This window comes from Lepidochelys olivacea (genome assembly GCF_965140295.1).
Source record: "Lepidochelys olivacea isolate rLepOli2 genome assembly, chromosome: 1".
Classification (NCBI taxonomy): Eukaryota; Metazoa; Chordata; order Testudines; family Cheloniidae; genus Lepidochelys; species Lepidochelys olivacea.
The window spans coordinates 214,620,225-214,639,157 of record NC_140411.1 but is presented as its reverse complement, the minus strand read 5'-3'; the positions used below and the strand labels follow the sequence as shown (position 1 = coordinate 214,639,157).

Sequence of the window (18,933 nt, the reverse complement as noted above, 5' to 3'; positions counted from 1 at the left end):
GTCCTGTGCCCTGGGGCCAGTCCAGGACTGATCCCTACAGCACATTCCTAATGCTCTGTCCAGTCTACATTTGAAAGGCGACGGAGACCATGTTCCTTTCCACAACAATCCTTTGAAGATGGTTCCCACGGGCTAGTTCACTGTCACAAGTCTCTCCTCATATTTAGCCTAAAATTTTCCCATTGTACATTAATCTCATTAAATCTTTGTTATTCTCCCTGGTATCACCTGAAATAATTTCTCTCCCAAACTGGTGTTTACAGCTATGAGCAAAATAGCACTTACATATATATACTTAGTACTTCTACACATGCTGCCTAGGGACTGTGTGGGCATTAACTAGCAAATGTCTTTGCACTTTTTAAAAAATGAAAAGTGCCAAATATTGGAATTGTCTTTGATTTTTTGGCCATTATCACCCAAGCTCTTTTCCAGCATTTCTTCTTCCTCAAACCCTCCCTCCTACTGAATCTCTCTGTTCACTGTCCTCCCTCACATGCACTTTCTTGTACTTTCCCAAATGTGATCTCTATTTTTTGTCAATATTTACAGTCTTTCTAATCCCCTATTTATTATTTCTCTGTCACCACTGCTCTCAAATGCCCCCAGCTTAGTGTCATCTGAAAGAGTTATTGCTCTCCTGGTCATTTCTACAGCCAGATCATCAATGACAATATTAAATAAGACAGGACTTAGCATAGACCTGAGGTCCCCTCATAGTTCTGCCAATGCCCCTCTCCACACCTGCAGCTCCCCCGCTATTGCAGAGGCATTTCAGACAGTGACACTAATCAGGACCTACCTCTGTGCTGTGCCCTGGCCCTTTGCACCTGTGCACCCAGAATGATTAACAGCAGGCAGAGAAGGACCCCCAGGATAATGCAGACGACAACAGGCACCGTGACTCTCCCACTGTCGGTCAGAGGACGGCGTGGGGGAGCTGGGTGGAAATGAACATACAACAGGGAGAGATTATTCTGTGAGAGTCAGGGGGGCCCAGGGGAGCTCATCAGTGTATTATTGAACCACCTAGGAAGCAGGGTAATGGCCTGGGACCCAGTCTGTACACCATGGGGGCAGCTCACAGGCTGCTGTTTAAATCATGGGCCCTGCACCGGGGGCTAGAACCAATAGACAGGAATTGTCCTGCTCAGCACAGCCTGCAGCTCCCACCCGGGTGTCATTCACCCTTAGATTTCACACTCTGTGTAAAGAAGCTCATTTTCTTAGGGTGGAGGTTCCAGCTCATTCCCCTGCGAGCCTGGCAGTAAGTAAATTTAACCCTTGCTTGGAAGAGAATGTGTTACCTGTTGTAGCCGGTGAAGCTGTTGTCTCTGTCACGCCTGCAAGGGGAAAAGGAAGGAGAGTTGGAGTGTGGAGTGAGGGGGTGATGACATGCTGTTACGTGATTGTTCCTCTGAGTCCCCATGTGCTCTGCACATCACCTACATTTCACCCATAATATATTCCTCACAGCAGCACAGGCTTAGCGGCTTAGCCTGTGCCGGATAAAGGAAGCAACGTGGTCTGATGCCCTAGCACTTTAGAATAAAAAAAAGTCCCAACACATCCTGTCTTTTAAGGAAAAAGGAGGCCTGGTCTGTGGGCAGGAATGGGGACCCAGCTGCTGTGACACCTGCTCCCCCTTAAAAATTATATAATAAAGCAGAAACATCTCCTGTCACTCACCTGAGCAATTCACTGCAGCATCTTCCTTATGACCACAGTTACTCTCACCCCAGGGCTTGGCAGGACAGTCCCAGAGAGATGACTCTGTCCCTCTGCAGTTCAACGTCTCCACCCAGATGGGACCAGTCCCCTCACCGAATGCAGCCTCGCCCGGAGCAGATACAGCAGATCCACAGCCCAGTTGTTTACACACAACGTTAGCATCTGCCATGTCCCAGGAGTCATCACAGACTGTTCCCCAGGAGCCACGGTACCAAACCTCCACTCTCCCCGAGCATCTGTCCTCTCCTCCCACGACACGTAACTTCTCCTGGTCTGGAAATACAGAAACCTCACATGTTACTGGGACAGCTGGGAATGTCCTTAGGGACTGAGGAGGAGACACAGAGAGGCAGAGATACCTGTGCAGTCTGTAGAGTTCGGGCATTCAGCAAATGGATTCTGAGATGGTTTCCCTTTCCCACCTATGGAGATAAAACACTGAGGTGACTGGACTGGGCAGCATGTGTGCTGCAGGATACAGTAGGGTTTACTGGTATTTCAAACCCCAATACCAGCACTTTATAAACTGGCCAAAAGCTAAAATCTGGTAATTGGGATAATTAGCTCTTCTGGTGTTTCTCTGGATTTTGAAGTCTTTGATCAGTTCCCAGCTGGCATGCACGTGTCTTTATGTAACTGGCAGGACAGTATATCTAAGGGTTTGTCTACACTTGAAATGCTACAATGGCACAGCTGCACCACTTCAGAGTACACACGACCTATGCCGGAGGGAGGGGTTCTCAGTGTAGGTAATACGCATCCCTGACCTAGTGCTGTTTACATGGCATTTAGGTTGGTTTAATGACATCGCTCAGGGGCATGGATTTCCCCTGGCGCAAATTAGCAGGGTCGACTTAATTTTCTAGTGTAGACCAGCCTGGAATCTACTCCATCTCCCCACTCAGACAACATCCCTGAATCCCCTGCACAGTGACTGGAATGTAAACAGACACATGAATTGAAACGCACCTTCATCACTGCAGGAACCAATAGAAGAGGAATATTAATACTCAGAACGAGCTATGTAGGAGTTGCAGGTCTGTACCTTCCCACACTGAGAGGCAGTATATTGACACTGGTTATGGCACTAGAATAGGACTTAAAAGACCTGTGTTTTATCTTTGTCTCTGCCTTCAATCTGTTGTGTGATCTTGGCCAAGTTAATTCATCTCCATGTCCCTCTGCATCTCCTCTCACCTGCCTTGTCTGTCTCAGCTGTAAACTCCATATGGCAGTGCCTCTCTCAGTCGGTGTTTTTACAGTGCCTGGTGCATTGAGGCCTTGGGGACTTTAGGTGTTACAGTGATATAAATAATGCTTCAGACACGGATCTATCAATGGACTTCACAGCCCAGACCTCAGATTGTTATTCCCAGGAAGATTTTTAACCATAAAGGCACACTATTGATGTTCTTTAGTCTACTCCTGGGGGAATTCTGCACCAAAATGTTAAAAATTCTGTACACAATATTTTAAAATTCTGCAAATTTTATTTGTCAAAATAACACTATATAATCATGCCAGTTTCAATTATTTTGGTAATTTATTTCAAAATACCTGTCAGCAAGTATGTCTGTAACAATACAGACACAGACAAAAATTCCCCAGGAGTAGAGAGTTAAAGAAACTCCTATGACAACCCAGTTCCTGTTTCTCTGCCCCCTCGCCTCCCTCAGAGACCCGAACCCCCTCCCACCCAGAGCCCAGATGCGGGGGCCCCCTGGCCCAGATTCCCACACCTTCCCGCCCCCGGAGCCCAGCCGCGGCGCCCCCCCCTTTGCCAAGATACCTGCTCCCTCTCTCGCAGAGCTCAGTCATGCCCCCCCCAGCCCAGACACCTGCCCCCTACCCCTCAGAGCCCAGGGATCAAGAGGAAGAAACAGTCTCATGCTGGGTCCCCAGCTTGTGTGGAGTTTCCTGCATGCCACCATCTCCTTCCCTCAGGGTGTGCTGGGAACTGCAGCTGTTGGGAACTCTCTACCTTCCTCCCCCTCCTCCCAGCAGTGTCTTCTATGTGCGAGCTGGGCTCTGCTGGGTCCAGCGGCCCCTAGTGGTGGCCAGCAGCACTGCAGCCCATTTCTGTGGGGGGAAAGGCAATTCTGTACACATAACATTAATTTCTGCAAAATTCTGCATTGCGCAGTGGTGCAGAATTTCCCCAGGAGTATTTAGTGGATAACTCTTACTGGGTCTCACTATGGGACTGATCCAATACCCATGGAAATCAACAGGTAAAAAAGGTGGTCTTGAGGTTAAGGCATTGGCGTAGAACACAAGTGGTTTGCAGCCAGTTCCTGGTTATACTACAGACTCCTTGAGACAGTTTTTATATCTGTTCTCTATCTATAAAATGGGGATAATAATGCTTTCTGGAAAGCAGTGTTCTTGTTTGGCTGACACTTGAGTTTGCCACAGTAGACAGCAGGATTCTGATCCCAGTTTTTGCAGCTCTGAAGTGGAGTATGAAACACTGCTTACTAACAATGGCAGTGAAGGGCTTTATTTGTTAATAGTGTTTATGTACCTACATAAGGAGAAGATTTCTGAGAGCAGAAAGCTTTTTAATCTAGTACACAAAAGCCTAACACGATCCAGTGGCTGCAAGGTGAAGCTAAATAAATTCAAACTGGCAATAAAGAACAGTTTATTTAACAGTCACCATAATTAACCATTGAAACATTTTACCAAGGTGGCTTCTCCATTACTTGAAGTATTTAATTCAAGATGGGAGGATTTTCTAAAAGACATGCTGTAGCTAAACCAGAATGTATAGGCTAGATCAGTGGGGTTTGTGAACCCCCGGGGGTTTGCAGAACATTACAGGGGCTTTGCCAGAAAAATTTCACTAATGGCGGCCAGAGGACCCTGGGCATTGGAGGCAGCAGGTGGGACAGCCGGAGCCCCAGGGAGAGCGGGGCCGGGCAGTTGGGGCTCGCAGCCTGAGCCCTGCCCCCATCAGCAGGAAAGCCAGCCCCCTGAACCCCAGTGCTCTGAGCGGGGCTGGCAGCCGGAGCCCCAGGGAGAGCAGGGCCGGGCAGTTGGGGCTGGCAGCCTGAGACCCGGCGGTCAGCGGGACCTGCAGCTCGAGCTCAGTGGAGCTCAGTTGACTGGGGTGGTCAAGGGGGTGCAGCAGCAGGAGCCCCACGCAGTGCAGAGTGCGGAGGAAATTTCAACTTAAATCCCTAGAAATATTCATTTTTAGGAGGGGGTTCACGAGATTTCACAATTTAGTGAAAGGGGTTCGCGGGCTGTTAAAGTTTGGGAACCACTGGGCTATGCAGGAATTACTGGTTAATATTCTATGGCCTGCCATATTAGATTATTTTAACAGGCTCTTCAGACCTTAAAATCTATGATTTGATTACTTCAATTTGATTACTTCACTGGGTGTTGGATTAGGTCATAACTGATCATGCTGTATAATGTGTATTTTTTAATAATTGATTTCTATGTTTGTTATTAACAGACTACATTCCTATCTCTATAACTTCAGAAACTGAAAATAAGTTTGTGCCATTGCTGAGTATGTTAAAAGAATATAACTATGAATTTCATAAAATATAGTGAAAATAAAAAATACCACAATTATATCAAAACCTGTCAGCGAGTTAGACTTGTGGTTTGAGAGTTTATATAGTATAGTTTACTATTTACCTGCACAAAAGATGTGGGTTTCTTGTCCTCTGGTACTACATGACTGCTGATTCCATGGGTCTGACGGGCATTGCCACAGGGAGCTGTGCTGCTTATTGCACCGAATGCCATCCACCCAGGTGGGGCCAGAGCCTATTCCATATGTAAAGTCTCTTAAAAGAATCCCACTGTCTCCGCAGTTCAAATGTTTGCATATAAGTGCCCTGGTGACGGCATCCATGGGACTGTTGCAAACACTGCCCCATGTCCCATTGTAGAAAACTTCCAGCCGCCCAGCACAGGCACTGCCATTCACCAGTCTCAGATCCATGAGCCCTAGAAGGAAATGCAGTTGGCTGTGACATTTTCTGATTCTGAAACACAATGTGGTTTGAAGGCTGAATCCCTGAGATCGCTAACAATTCTTCTACAGAAGCAAGATTCATTTCTCAAGTCAGAGAGACTTTTATGGAGACCAGTGACAGACATATTAACAATGGAATTGGTATTTAAAAGACACCATTCTGGTGGATAGAAAGCTGGCTAGATTGTCGGGCTCAACGCGTAGTGATCAATGGCTCCATGTCTAGTTGGCAGCCGGTATCAAGTGGAGTGCCACAGGGGTCGGTCCTGGGGCCGGTTTTGTTCAGTATCTCCATAAATGATCTGGAGGATGGCGTGGATTGCACCCTCAGCAAATTTGCAGATGACATTAAACTGGGAGGAGTGGTAGATACGCTGGAGGGTAGGGATAGGATACAGAGGGACCTAGACAAATTGGAGGATTGGGACAAAAGAAATCTGATGAGGTTCAGCAAGGACAAGTGCAGAGTCCTGCACTTAGGATGGAAGAATCCAATGCACCGCTACAGACTAGGGACCGAATGGCTCGGCAGCAGTTCTGCAGAAAAGGACCTAGGGGTTACAGAGGACGAGAAGTTGGATATGAGTCAACAGTGTGCCCTTGTTGCCAAGAAGGCCAATGGCATTTTGGGATGTATAAGTAGGGGCATTGCCAGCAGATCGAGGGACGTGATCATTCCCCTCTATTCGACATTGGTGAGGCCTCATCTGGAGTACTGTGTCCAGTTTTGGGCCCCACACTACAAGAAGGATGTGGAAAAATTGGAAAGAGTCCAGCGGAGGGCAACAAAAATTATTAGGGGACTGGAACACATGACTTATGAGGAGAGGCTGAGGGAACTGGGGATGTTTAGTCTTCAGAAGAGAAGAATGAGGGGGGATTTGATAGCTGCTTTCAACTACCTGAAAGGGGGTTCCAAAGAGGATGGCTCTAGACTGTTCTCAGTGGTAGCAGATGACAGGACAAGGAGTAATGGTCTCAAGTTGCAGTGGGGGAGATTTAGGTTGGATACTAGGAAAAGCTTTTTCACTAGGAGGGTGGTGAAACACTGGAATGCATTACCTAGGGAGGTGGTGGAATCTCCTTCCCTAGAAGTTTTTAAGGTCAGGTTTGACAAAGCCCTGGCTGGAATGATTTAGTCGGGGATCGGTCCTGCTTTGAGCAGGGGGTTGGACTAGATAACCTCCTGAGGTCCCTTCCAACCCGGATATTCTGTGATTCTATGATTCACCAATAGTTACACACAATGGTACCCAAGATTCAGAATTTAATACATGTTCTAAAGCTAAGGTAATAATACAATATTTCCAGTACCCCTTGATATTAACTGTTGTCAATGTAGACTTTTTAATGGTGACCATTGCAGGTGGATAGGTCAGGAAGAAAGACAGACAGAGAAATGGAAAGGGAGATAAACTTTCTGTTATCCTCATCTCTCTCCCCAAACACCCATATACTTCATTAAATTCCCTAGTAACCAAACTCATGAGATCATTCACAGAACAGACCTGAGCAGAGAACTCCTGCGTCCTCTTTGTGTCTGCAGTTGTGCTGGCCCCAGCCCCGGGAAGGACACTCCCAGAGATCAGATTCGTTCCCAGAGCAGTTCACATCATCCAGCCAGATCTGCCCGGATCCTTCCCCATAATGAGCAGAGACAGTTGCATTGATGGCGCGTCCACATCCCAGTTGTTTGCAAACAACATTGGAGTCTGGTAGGTCCCAGGAATCATCACAGACTGTTCCCCAAGTACCATTGTAATGAATCTCCACTCTCCCGGCACAGCGACCTGGCCCATTCACCAGCCGGATCCGCCTGCTCCCTACAAGGATGAATCCCAGTGGGTAATATGTAATATAATGATAACTGAACAGCTTCCATGCAAACCAATGATGCTGCTCCAATGGCTGAAATATTGAAATGCTTTTAAAAGTCTGTCTTTAACATGAAACATAAAGAGAAGAAGTCTGCAGAGTTAGAAAGTGATTAAGGCATGGTAAAGAGATCTTAAAAGTGCATAAGGGAATAAGGCTTAATCCTGAATGCTAGATTTACCTAGGAGAAAGAACTAGCTGAGAGTTTGTGGATTTGCAGAATCAGTCATGCCTTCAAAACTCAAATCTTTTCAAACATGTATTTGAAAATAAGTTTAGAGGGCATTCAAGGAATTATTAGCTCACAAGTTTGCTTAAGTACTAATAATTATGTTTGTAAGTGCTGAAGAATTGGGAGGTACTAGAAGATTAGAGGAAAGCAAATATGGCACCAATTTATTTTAACAATTATGTAAGAAAGACAAGTGATCCTGATTACTACTGTCCTGTAATTCATATTCCTATCCCGAATCCAATGTAACCATAAGCCATTAGCAGCTGAAATTTACAAACAGGTCATGCTAAGTACCTTATACTGCTTTTTAATAGCTATCACATCAATGGATGATAAGAATACAATAGATGTAATAACTCTGCATTTTAGTAAAGCATTTGATAAAGTTTCTCACAAAATCAAGTTTTCAGCATTCAGCATTCTGACTTAGATATGATTTTGGCTAGGATGTGATCAGCTACAGGGATGAACACAAAATATAATGATAAAATGGCAATATGTTATATATAGCAAAAGTCTCAGATTATACAAAACTGGGAGAGACTATGAACACTGAAAAGTGTGAAATCATAAGCAAAAATATAAAGCCCCATTATATACCATTAACTTCTAAATATAAATCCACACTAAAGTCAAAGGAGAATTGTGCTTACATCCTGATGACACTATATGGCAGGGGTGGCCAAACTGTGGCTCACAAGCCACATGCGGCTCTTATACCATTAAATTATGGCTCGCAAGTTCCCTCCATCCCCCCTTCTCTGCCTACCACACCCGGGGCAGTGCAGGGCCGGGGGGAGCTCCGGACCTCTGCCTTGCAGTGTGGTGGTGGGGTAGGAGCTTCTGTCCAGCAGAGAGGAGGGTCTCAGGACTTCAGTCCTGTGGGGTGCACCTGCTGAGGCTCGGGGCTTCAGCAGGAGTGGGACTGAAGCCCCGAGCCCTGGCTCCTGGCAGGTGTGCTCCGGCTCTTGAACTTCTAAAGACCGTTGTATCTGGCTCGGTGAGCCAGTAAGTTTGGCCAGCCCTGCAATATGGCCCTTGGGTAAGGAAATCAAAATGAGATTCAGTTCAGGAAAATGGAAGTGAATATGATTAGGGGTCTGGAACACATGACTTATGAGGAGAGGCTGAGGGAGCTGGAATTGTTTAGCCTGCAGAAGAGAAGAAAGAGGGGGGATTTGATAGCTGCTTTCAACTACCTGAAAGGGGGTTCCAAAGAGGATGGCTCTAGACTGTTCTCAATGGTAGCAGATGACAGAACGAGGAGTAATGGTCTCAAGTTGCAGAGGGGGAGATTTAGGTTGGATATTAGGAAAAACTTTTTCACTAGGAGGGTAGTGAAACACTGGAATGCGTTACCTAGGGAGGTGGTAGAATCTCCTTCCTTAGAGGTTTTTAAGGTCAGGCTTGACAAAGCCCTGGCTGGGATGATTTAACTGGGAATTGGTCCTGCTTCAAGCAGGGGGTTGGACTAGATGACCTTCTGGGGTCCCTTCCAACCCTGATATTCTATGATTCTATGATTCTATGTCTGGTAAAAAATAATATGAAACACATATAATCATTGGGATCAGCTGAGAAGGAGCAAAAGTTAAAGAGACCTAGTGGCAAGAAAGGTAAATAGAACAGATATGAGACTGCAATCATGGGCAACAAGTATCAAAGATGGGGGAAGCTGTGCCTCCCCAAACAGCCTAGCCCACGATCTGCCCCCAGGCCAGGCCCTCTCCTGTGGTACACAGTGCACTGTCTGGCCCAGGCTGGCTGGGGCTGGCTGGCCTGCCTCCTGCAGAGACTCCGAGTGGCTGGGGCTGGCTGGCCTGCCTCCTGCAGAGACTCCGAGTGGCTGGGGCTGGGGCCGTGCTACCCAGCGCACTGGGGCTGGGGGCGCTGCAGCCACACAGCCTGACACTCTGGGGCTGGGGCCTTGCCCCCCGGCCCCTTGTGCTAGGGCTGGGGGCCACGGTGGGGTGCTTTGGGCTCCTGGGGGGGTGGGGGAGGGGAAGAAGAAGAGTAGGGGCAAGTCCTTAGGCACAAGGGGAGGGAGAAAGAGGGGCACAAGGGGAGCGGCGGGGCCTTGGGCACAAGGGGAGAGCCTGGGGGCTAGCCTCCCCCAAAGGCCGGGTCACTGGCCACCCATTCGTGCAATGTGATAAAACTACAAGAAACTAAGCTGTCTACTCTAGACTGGATGTATAGAGGCATCATATCGGAGAGCTGGGAGAGGAGAGAGGTTCCCAGTATGGTTCTCAGAAGAACTAGTTGAATTTTTCAGACAGAAACATTTTCCATCTGAAAATGATGATTTGACAAAATTGCAACAATTGTGTTGATTTTTTCAAAGTTTTAGATCAAAGTATCAAAACATATTGTTTCAATAATGCTGAAATGTTTAATTTCTGCTTTATCATTTCTACTTTTATGTTATATTATGTCATATTACAATTATAATAAACATAAAAGTCAAGGCAATGGGGTCAAAACAAAATGTTGTTTCAATTTTTCTGAAACAAAATTTTGGAATTTTTGCTTGTGTGAAATTTCAAATTTTAATTTTAATTTGGAGGAAAAAATCAAAATTTTCCCAGTTTCCTGTGGAATGGGAATTCTGGTTTCTGACCCACTCGAGTTCTGAGGAGCACCCCTACCTGATCCTGCCCCCTTGACACCATGAGGGGAAAATATGAAACAATCTGTGTCTTTAGAAATCTGTTTAATCTACTTTGGGAGAGCAAATACCATAAATGTAAGTTATTGTGTGGTGTCATTACAGGGCAGAGTTAAGGCTGTCTATTTCCAGGGATCTACTACCACTCAGGACAGGGCTCTCATCACTGGGCTATGAGACATCCTGATGTGGGTCTCTTTCCCACTGACATTGTTCTACTTTAATTAAATAAATATAATTGGGCAGAGAAAGAATTATTCTATTGCCTAGAGTGCTCATCCTAGAGGCAGGAGATCTCTGTTCAAATCCCTCCTCCTTATCAGGGAAAGAGGGGACTTTCCATATCCTAGGTGAGTGTGTTAACCACTGGGATAAAAGTGGCACTCCTTTCTATTTCCTTCCTCCCCCCACTCCTTTTTGCTGTTCTACATGGAGTTAGATGTCCTCTGAGCATGTCTACCAGATTGGACTCTGCACACGAGTTAGGCACAGAAATGCCTTTCTTCCTCCAGTTCCTGAAGCACACTCTGAGACTGGTGCCTCCCTGCAGCTCAGACTTACATCCACACTGGAATAAAAGACTTGTGATATGGCTGCAGCTGACCTGGGTCAGCTGACTCAGGCTCCTGGGGCTCAGGCTGCAGGGTTAAAAATTCCTGTGTAGACCTTTGGGCTTGGCTTGGGGCCCAGGCTCTGGTATCCTCGTAGCACCTGACCTGGGCCAGTCGCAGGTGTTTAATTGCTGGGTAGACATACACTTAAGTGCCTGTCTCTGTGAGAGGGGCAGAGTTTAGGACACACGCCTCTCACTAGCATCTCCCATTGACTAATTTACAAGGCTTCCTGCCTAGTGAGCTGGCTTTTGTGAGTCCCATTCTAAGGCTCCTATCTCTTCCCACTCATTGTATAGGGCGCCTAACTCAGGTGTTGTAGATCATGTCATTCCTGTGATTTTCTAAGCTCTTAAAAGATAAGTTTTGCAATGCCTACTTCCTTTGTAGCTCCAGGCTTTAGTGATCTTTCTTTGAACTCCCACATCTCTATTGTTTGCAACAGGTCTTGGCTATTCAGCAGAGGGAATCTCCTGTGGCTACAGCACTGCCTTTTCTTTGTCTCATGAAACTTTATTCAGATTTGGCTAAGATATACAGTGTTCAAAATTGCCATTTCCCTTCTCTCATTTGAGTTCTTCAGGAAAATGTTGGCAGCCCCTCAAAATCACTGACCCTTCACTAACACTATCATCAAAGCAAAAGCAGAGCATTCACTGTACTGTGACCAACTCGGAGTTACCAGAGCAGCTGTAGAGGGGGAAGAGAGCAGGACTGGGTTCCTGCCCACTCCTCTTTAAATCCCCAAACCCAGCACTTGGTCTCAGTGGCTCATTTACCACCATACCCCACACTCTGGGGGCAGAACATGGGGCTAGAACCCCAAGAACCTGGCCATGGAGTAAAAGAGACACAGAGTGGATTTCCCCCAGCCATCCTGCTGTCACAGCACATGGTCCAACAGAAAATCCTGAATCTGGGGTAATACATGGAGTGGGAGTTCCCCAAATTTTGAAGGTGAGGGAGAGAGAGCCAGACCAGGCTGGATTTCCCCACAACCATCATGCAGACCCAGCAACCCATTCCCTTCTTGGATAACAGCCTTCTCCTGCTGCTAGCTGACATTGTTAGTTCTGCAGGTTAAATAGTAGCAGCAATCTGGGCTCTTGTGCCAAAGGTATGAAGTAGGGGTCTGACCCCACTGAGGAGTCACAGGGGGAGGTGAGTGGTAGGGGTGCACATACTAGAATTTGGTTTTACCTCTCTCTTTTTATAGGAAATTTCACATAAAATTACATTAAAAGAACGTTATTTGGGTTGCAGATTCAAGCTGTCAAAAGTTAGGAAATAGATTTACGTTTGCTAGTGCAACCTTACCATGGGCTCTTTGTGTGTGTGCATTATGATACCGACTTGGGAGTATTTGATCACAGACTATTTTTTTCACAGGCCCCACTCCGTGCACAGGCTGGATTGTGCAGAATTGCTGAATTGCTGCTGGCGCTTAATCGCTAATGTAGTTATGCTGTTGTTTCTGCATATAACACACATACTTTTACTGGAGACGGTCCATAATGTGAATCTCAAATCCATATCTGTTTGAGATCTCAGCACAAGGTGGGTGGAGGCAGGCCCTGGGGTGGGTCATGTTCCTATTGGACAAGGACAGGCTGTTTGTAAAATGTTTACAGTAAATCACCTGAGCAAACAACGCCAGCATCCTCAGTAATTCTTGCCTGGGCTGTCTCAAATGCGGAGATGTTGCAGAGAGTCAGGCGAGTCTCATTTCCTGCACACTGGACACTTCTCAGCCCCACAGGGCCCGTTCCTCGCCCAGACTTAGGGGGGTTAAAAACTTTCTCAGTAACTCCGCACTGGAGCTCCCTGCACACCACGCTGGCATCGTTCATGTCCCACTGATCATCCAGCACTCTGCCCCACACACCATGGAGGGAAATCTCGACTCTCCCATCGCACCGGCTCTCTCCATTCAATAGTCTGAGCGATTCCGAATGACCTGGACCCAGGAGAGATGGGAAATAGACTGTGCACATTAGGAACAATACGAACTCTATAGTAGCTCAGTGAATAAAATGACCCATATTCAAGTCATTGCATTGATACAGGCATCTGCATGTGTCACAAGGAGGTAGTGATCATGTGTGGCAGTGGTGTGTGTGACACAGAGATCCCTTGGCAAAGGCTCCCCAGTCCTTTGAAATTCTGTCCTCAGACCTGACAAACTCACTACACTGAACACACATCTTGTAGGGAATTTATCCATAAGGGGTAACAGGTAAGTGTCTACAGAAAGCTCATAACTTATCACGATTCAGAACCATTATGAGATGTATGTGCAGGTAACATTTAAGTAATCATGGAAGTATATTGAATGGAGACTTTACGGACTTGCAGTAAAAGTTAGTCACCAGGGATAACAGGTCTCAGTGATGGCCCATTCAAGCAGGAGGGAGCTGTCACCCCCCCCTGGTTAGCCAGTGAGGTAATGTGAGGCTCAATTGCTCCATTCCCAGATTATCAATGGAAACCCTCAGAGACAACTGCAAACAATCAAAACCAAAACAGAGGTAAAAAAGAAAAAAGGAACAATACAACAGCAGGGAATCACCCTGCCTATGAATATAGGCAAAAGACTGGTTCAGTATAACACAGAGTGGGAGAGGCATTCTGGATCCTGTCACTGAGGAGACATTTTTTGGAGCAGGGGTGTGTTTGTGCAAGTTTGGATCCTGATTCCTCTGAAGCCAGACAGCACTGCAACAGACTTAACTTTTCCGGGAAACCTGTTTTTTAGATAGGAAAGGTAACTGTTGATAAGTGTAAGCCTTAGGTCATGTTTTATGGTTTTGTTTTATATTGTAACCGTTTGTTTTCACCACTCTTTCTTGTTTCTAGTGAACTTTCTTTCTTAAATAAATTTTCTCCTGTTTTATTATAAGAGCTTACAAGTGCTGTGTATTATACAGGAGTTTACATTAAAACTAGTAAACTGGGGCAAACTGCACTTTTGGAGAATCTGGGTCTTCTGTGAGTAGCCAGTGTCAGGGGCTGGATATCACAGGGGAATGATTCAAAGGGACTTGGAGACTAGGATGCACCTTGTGTTAACCTGCAAGGCAAAGACATGGCTGACATAGCCCAGAGGAGAGTGAGTGACTAACAGGCTGATGATGTTAGCGATCTAACACCCAGCCACCATGGGCAAGGCTACCTCTTGCCAGAGGCAAGAGACCACTAGGTGCCCTGGGTCCCTCAAGAACAATCACAGTTTAATCAGAGTGTTCCCACAGTGCACAACACTACAGCTATTCTCATCTGGAGACTATGGGGAGAAAAGTACAACTTAGAACAGCCCTGAATCTGCTCTTAGTTACACCAGGGTCTGGGCAAGGCCCTACATGGCACCAGAATAAAGAATGTAAATGTGGCTTAAAGCTGCCTTCCCTGCCACCCAAGTGCAGGAATGGAGTGACTGAGCAACAGGTCTATGGTCTCAATGAGAGTTAAATACCTTGAAGACAGAGAATGGCACCTGAGTAGGCAAATGGGTTTTGTGACTGATCTAAGGGAAATGGCCAAGGAACATTAATGGCTTGTGGTATTAAGGAAACAATCCAAGGTGCTCTGGAGAACAGTGACCAGTGAGTCTTTGTGCCAAAATCTCTAGAAAGAACAGAAAAGAGAGAGAGAGAGAGAGAGAGAGAGAGAGAACCCTGTTTACAATGGGGAAACTCTAGTACGTGGTCCCACATAGTTTGTTTTGTTTGTTTGTCTTGATTTTAACACAGAGAAATTAACTAATAGATCCAAAATGTGGTGCGGTGGCAGTCACTGCATACTTATGGTTGGGACTGAGTTTCTTTTATAATTTTGGCCACCCTCCTAACTTATCCTAATAAAAGAGTATTGGCCTCTATGTTGCCCATTGAAATCTGTGGTAAAGGACCATTTTCACTGTCTAATATAAAGTAAACCAGTTGAGGGTGCACCTTAAAGTACAAAAGGGTTCACCAGTCTAAAAATCATTTAATGCTTCATTACTTTGTTTCTTGACAGAACAAGAAGCAATGGTCTCAAGTTGCAGTGGGGGAGGTCAAGGTTGGATATTAGGAAACACTATTTCACTAGGAGGGTGGTGAAGCACTGGAATGGGTTACCTAGGGAGGTGGTGGAATCTCCTTCCTTAGAGGTTTTTAAGGCCCGGCTTGACAAAGCCTTGGATGGGATGATTTAGTCGGTGTTGGTCCTGCTTTGAGCAGTGGGTTGGAGGAGATGATTCACTCTGCATCATGAAGAAGAGCAGAGTTGAGGCTGGGGGGCTGAACTGAGGGGTGGCAACTCAGAAGGAACAGAACTGATGGGTGCCTGGGTAGGGACAGAACTATTTGCTGGGCAGGGGTCAGGCAGATGTGGGGGTGAGCGCTCCTGCAGTCAGGGCCGAAATCATCTTACCCAGTACAGTGGGGCAGCCACCAGGGGCACTCTCAGTACCAGTCTGATGAATTCTAGCTCTGTCCTAGCAGCTCCTTTCTGTTGGAGTCAAATGCTTCTATTCTTCTTGTTCAGTCTTAGCATCTTCCATGATAAAATGGTCTGGGAGGCAACATTGCTGAAGTGTGGAATACAGGGATTTCTCCAGGTAGTAACTATTATTTAACTGCATAATCCTTGATTCTAGATCATTCTTCCTCTCCCTGTGCTCTGGAGGGCAGTGTCAGACACTGAGGGGCAGGTGTCATTAATCCAGCGTTTCTGCTGCACTTACCTGAGCAAATCACACTGGCATCATTGTCATGTGGGCACGGAGATGCCCCCAGGGCAGTCACAGGGCAATGGCCCAAATGTGGTTCAGTCCCCTTACAGTGAAATGTGTCTCTCCAGACAAAGCCTGTTCCTTTCCCAAAATACCCTCCTCCTGGAGTTGATACAGCGAACCCACAGTCGAGCTGATGACAGAGAACGTTGGCATCTGATAGATCCCAGTGTGAGTCACAGACAGTTCCCCAGGCACCAAGAACCTGGATCTCCACCCTCCCTGAGCACGCTGTGCTGCCGTTCACCAGCTGGAACCCTGAGTGCCCTGGGGAGAAGGGAGAAGGGGTTTAGAGAGGGAGCCTTGGAGCAATTTTATATCAAATTGATAAGTACGGGAAGTCAGGGGTGACTGATCCCTTTCTTATTGTTTGGGTTTTACAGGAAGCTGATGGCACCCTCTTATCCCAGCTCCCTACAGAGTGAGATTGTTTTATTGCTGCACCCTAATCTAGAATACACAACACTGGGATTTTAAAGACATCATGCTGAATTCTTACTTGAGCATATGGCGCTGGCATCATTTGCATGTGAGCATGTCTGATTCACATGTGATATCCTGGGACAGTCCGCAAGGTGTAACTCAGTCCCCACGCACTGCAACTCTTCAGTCCAGATCAGCCCCTGTCCTTCTCCAAAGTGAGCTCCTCCCGGGGTAGATAAAGCTCTTCCACACTCTAATTCATTACAGATAACACTGGCAGCTTTGAGATCAAAGTGTGCATCACAGAGTGTAGCCCATGTTTCACCATGTCTTATTTCCACACGTCCTGAGCAGGGATTATCTCCTCCCACCAGCCGAGGCTGTGAGTAGCCTAGAGAGTCAAACAATCCATCAATGAATGTTACACTTACACTCCATACTCGCCACTACACCTTTCAGTAAATAGACATGTTTTTCAAACTTTTTCATAACAATGTTTAGAAATCATGGATTATACCTATGAGTACGTTAAAAAATACAGTACCTGTAATTAAATATCTGTTCTTGAAATATGGACCTTTGTGTCACTATTTAGAAACGAACACTACTGTCAGTGTTTTTTAACTAATTGTGAAGGATGTGAGAGAGGCCTGTATTATTTTATGAAGTTTTGCTTGTTTTCTTGCTGTGTTGTCTGCTACAGGATTACTAAAAGTACTCCAAGAAGAGGTGTGTTCTTAATTCAGTTTAGCTAACTTGGGTTAAATAGCAGTGAGGACACACCAGTTCAGCTTTTAACTCAGGGCAGGCCTATACTACAAACGCTGCATCAGCAACTGCACCAGTGCAGCTGTAGTGCTTTGATGAAGACACTCTAAGCCGAAGGGAGAGAGCTCTCCTGTCAGCTTAGTTATGCCAGCTCCACAAGAGCTGGTAGCTATATCAGCAGGAGAAGCTCTCCCACCAACATAGCACTGTCTACACGGACGGTTAAGGTTGGTATAACTAGGTCTCTCAGGGGTGTGGGTTTTTCACACCTGTGAGCAATGTAGTTATACCCATAGTATAGACCTGACCTCAGATTAGCAGTTCAAATCAAGCCCAGGGCAGCCTGAGGTTGAATTTGAGCTGCTAACCTGAGTTAAAAGGCAAGTTGCCACGTTTTCACTGATATTTTAATTAGAGTTAACTAATGGGGGCTAGCTAACCCATGTTAAGAATACACTTTTTTGCAGTCTATGCATTCCCTGAGGGTTAAATCAGACCTGGATGGTTTGTTTCCACAAGAAACAAGACAATATTTTAGATAACTCATTCACTGATATTCAGAAGAAAATACAGGTGACAACACCTTTGAAGTTTTAACACTGTCCATGCTGTGATCAGCTGCTTGGCTAGTGAAGTTGGGGGAGATCCAGGTGGGAAACTGGAATAAAATGCTTTGAAATGGATAAAAAGAATGTCCCTGAAAAGCAGGCAGAGGAAGTGGTCAAGTTATTGCTCAAGGGGAGCAAACTGACACAGAGACAGGCCCTGGAGGATGGGTCTTAACTTTTAAGCAGTTGGACCTGCCTAAGTTTTAAGGAAGATGCTAAGCTTTAGGTAAGATAGAAGCATATTTGTTGTGTAAAAACTTGTTCTGCCTTATTCCCGCTGCTGCGATTAAATAATACTGATACCGAGGCAGTGGCAGTGCATAACCAGCTGGCTCTGTCCCTGATGTAAGGGCACTCTCTATTGGAGATATTCCCTGGGGGAGGTTGCACTTGTCCTGTGGCCCCATGCTCCAGGTTAGCTCTGCCATTAACCTGTTGTCTGACCTCAGACTAGTCATTTCACCTTTCTGGGCCTCAGCTTTTTCCTCTAGTCTTTGTCTGTCTTTTCCATTCAGACTGTGAGGCAGAGACTGACTATTACTTTGCATTTGTATAGTGCCAACTACACTGGGCTCTGATCTCATCTGGGGCCTCAAGAAGCTGTACAAGTAACTAATAATAACAACTGTCCGACAAAGTGAGCTGTAGCTCACGAAAGCTTATGCTCTAATAAATGTGTTTGTCTCTAAGGTGCCACAAGTACTCCTGTTCTTTTTGCGAATAACAACAGTGGAGCTGCTACCAACACCTTAGTAATTATGCTTTGGCTGTCAATTTGCCATCTTTCACCATGAGCTACAACCTAAACTCCTGATTTTGTTCTTACTCAGTCCTTACTGAAAACAAAGTCAAATTTGTATTAAAACCAAAAGAAATTTTGCCAGAGTAAAGACTGAGAAGAAAAAATGTGTAAGGACCTCAGGATTTGGCAATATGAATGGGTCTGAGCCTAACATCCGGGGAGGCAAACTTTAATTCCAAGAATAGGCATGATTTTAGGAGTCAGAGAAGAACACTCCTCTCCCCAAGTGTGAATTGAGGGTGCAAATGTATTTATTTATTATTATTACTTATTTATTATTATTATTATTATTTTATTAGGTTATGGTAGCATGTACGGTGTGCTAGATGCTTTCCAGACATTCTAGAAGGGAAGGTTCCTGCTACAGGGAGTACATGGTCCAAGGACAGAGAGACAGGCACAGAAAGTTTAGAGGAAGGGGAGAAGAAATAGGGCAATTTT

At 45.9% G+C, this 18,933-nt stretch overlaps 1 protein-coding gene across 1 annotated transcript in view; it reads right to left on the bottom strand.

The window, feature by feature from the left end:
- Positions 1-18,933, bottom strand: part of LOC311514757 (scavenger receptor cysteine-rich domain-containing protein SCART1-like) — a gene marked incomplete at its 5' end in the record, with an annotated part of 83,608 nt that overhangs the window by 12,451 nt on the left and 52,224 nt on the right. The window contains 9 exon segments of the mRNA XM_084617450.1: positions 803-940; positions 1,308-1,343; positions 1,690-2,004; positions 2,091-2,153; positions 5,386-5,700; positions 7,237-7,551; positions 12,757-13,074; positions 15,844-16,158; positions 16,391-16,705. Of these exon segments, the coding sequence (XP_084473576.1) occupies positions 803-940; positions 1,308-1,343; positions 1,690-2,004; positions 2,091-2,153; positions 5,386-5,700; positions 7,237-7,551; positions 12,757-13,074; positions 15,844-16,158; positions 16,391-16,705 (2,130 nt within the window).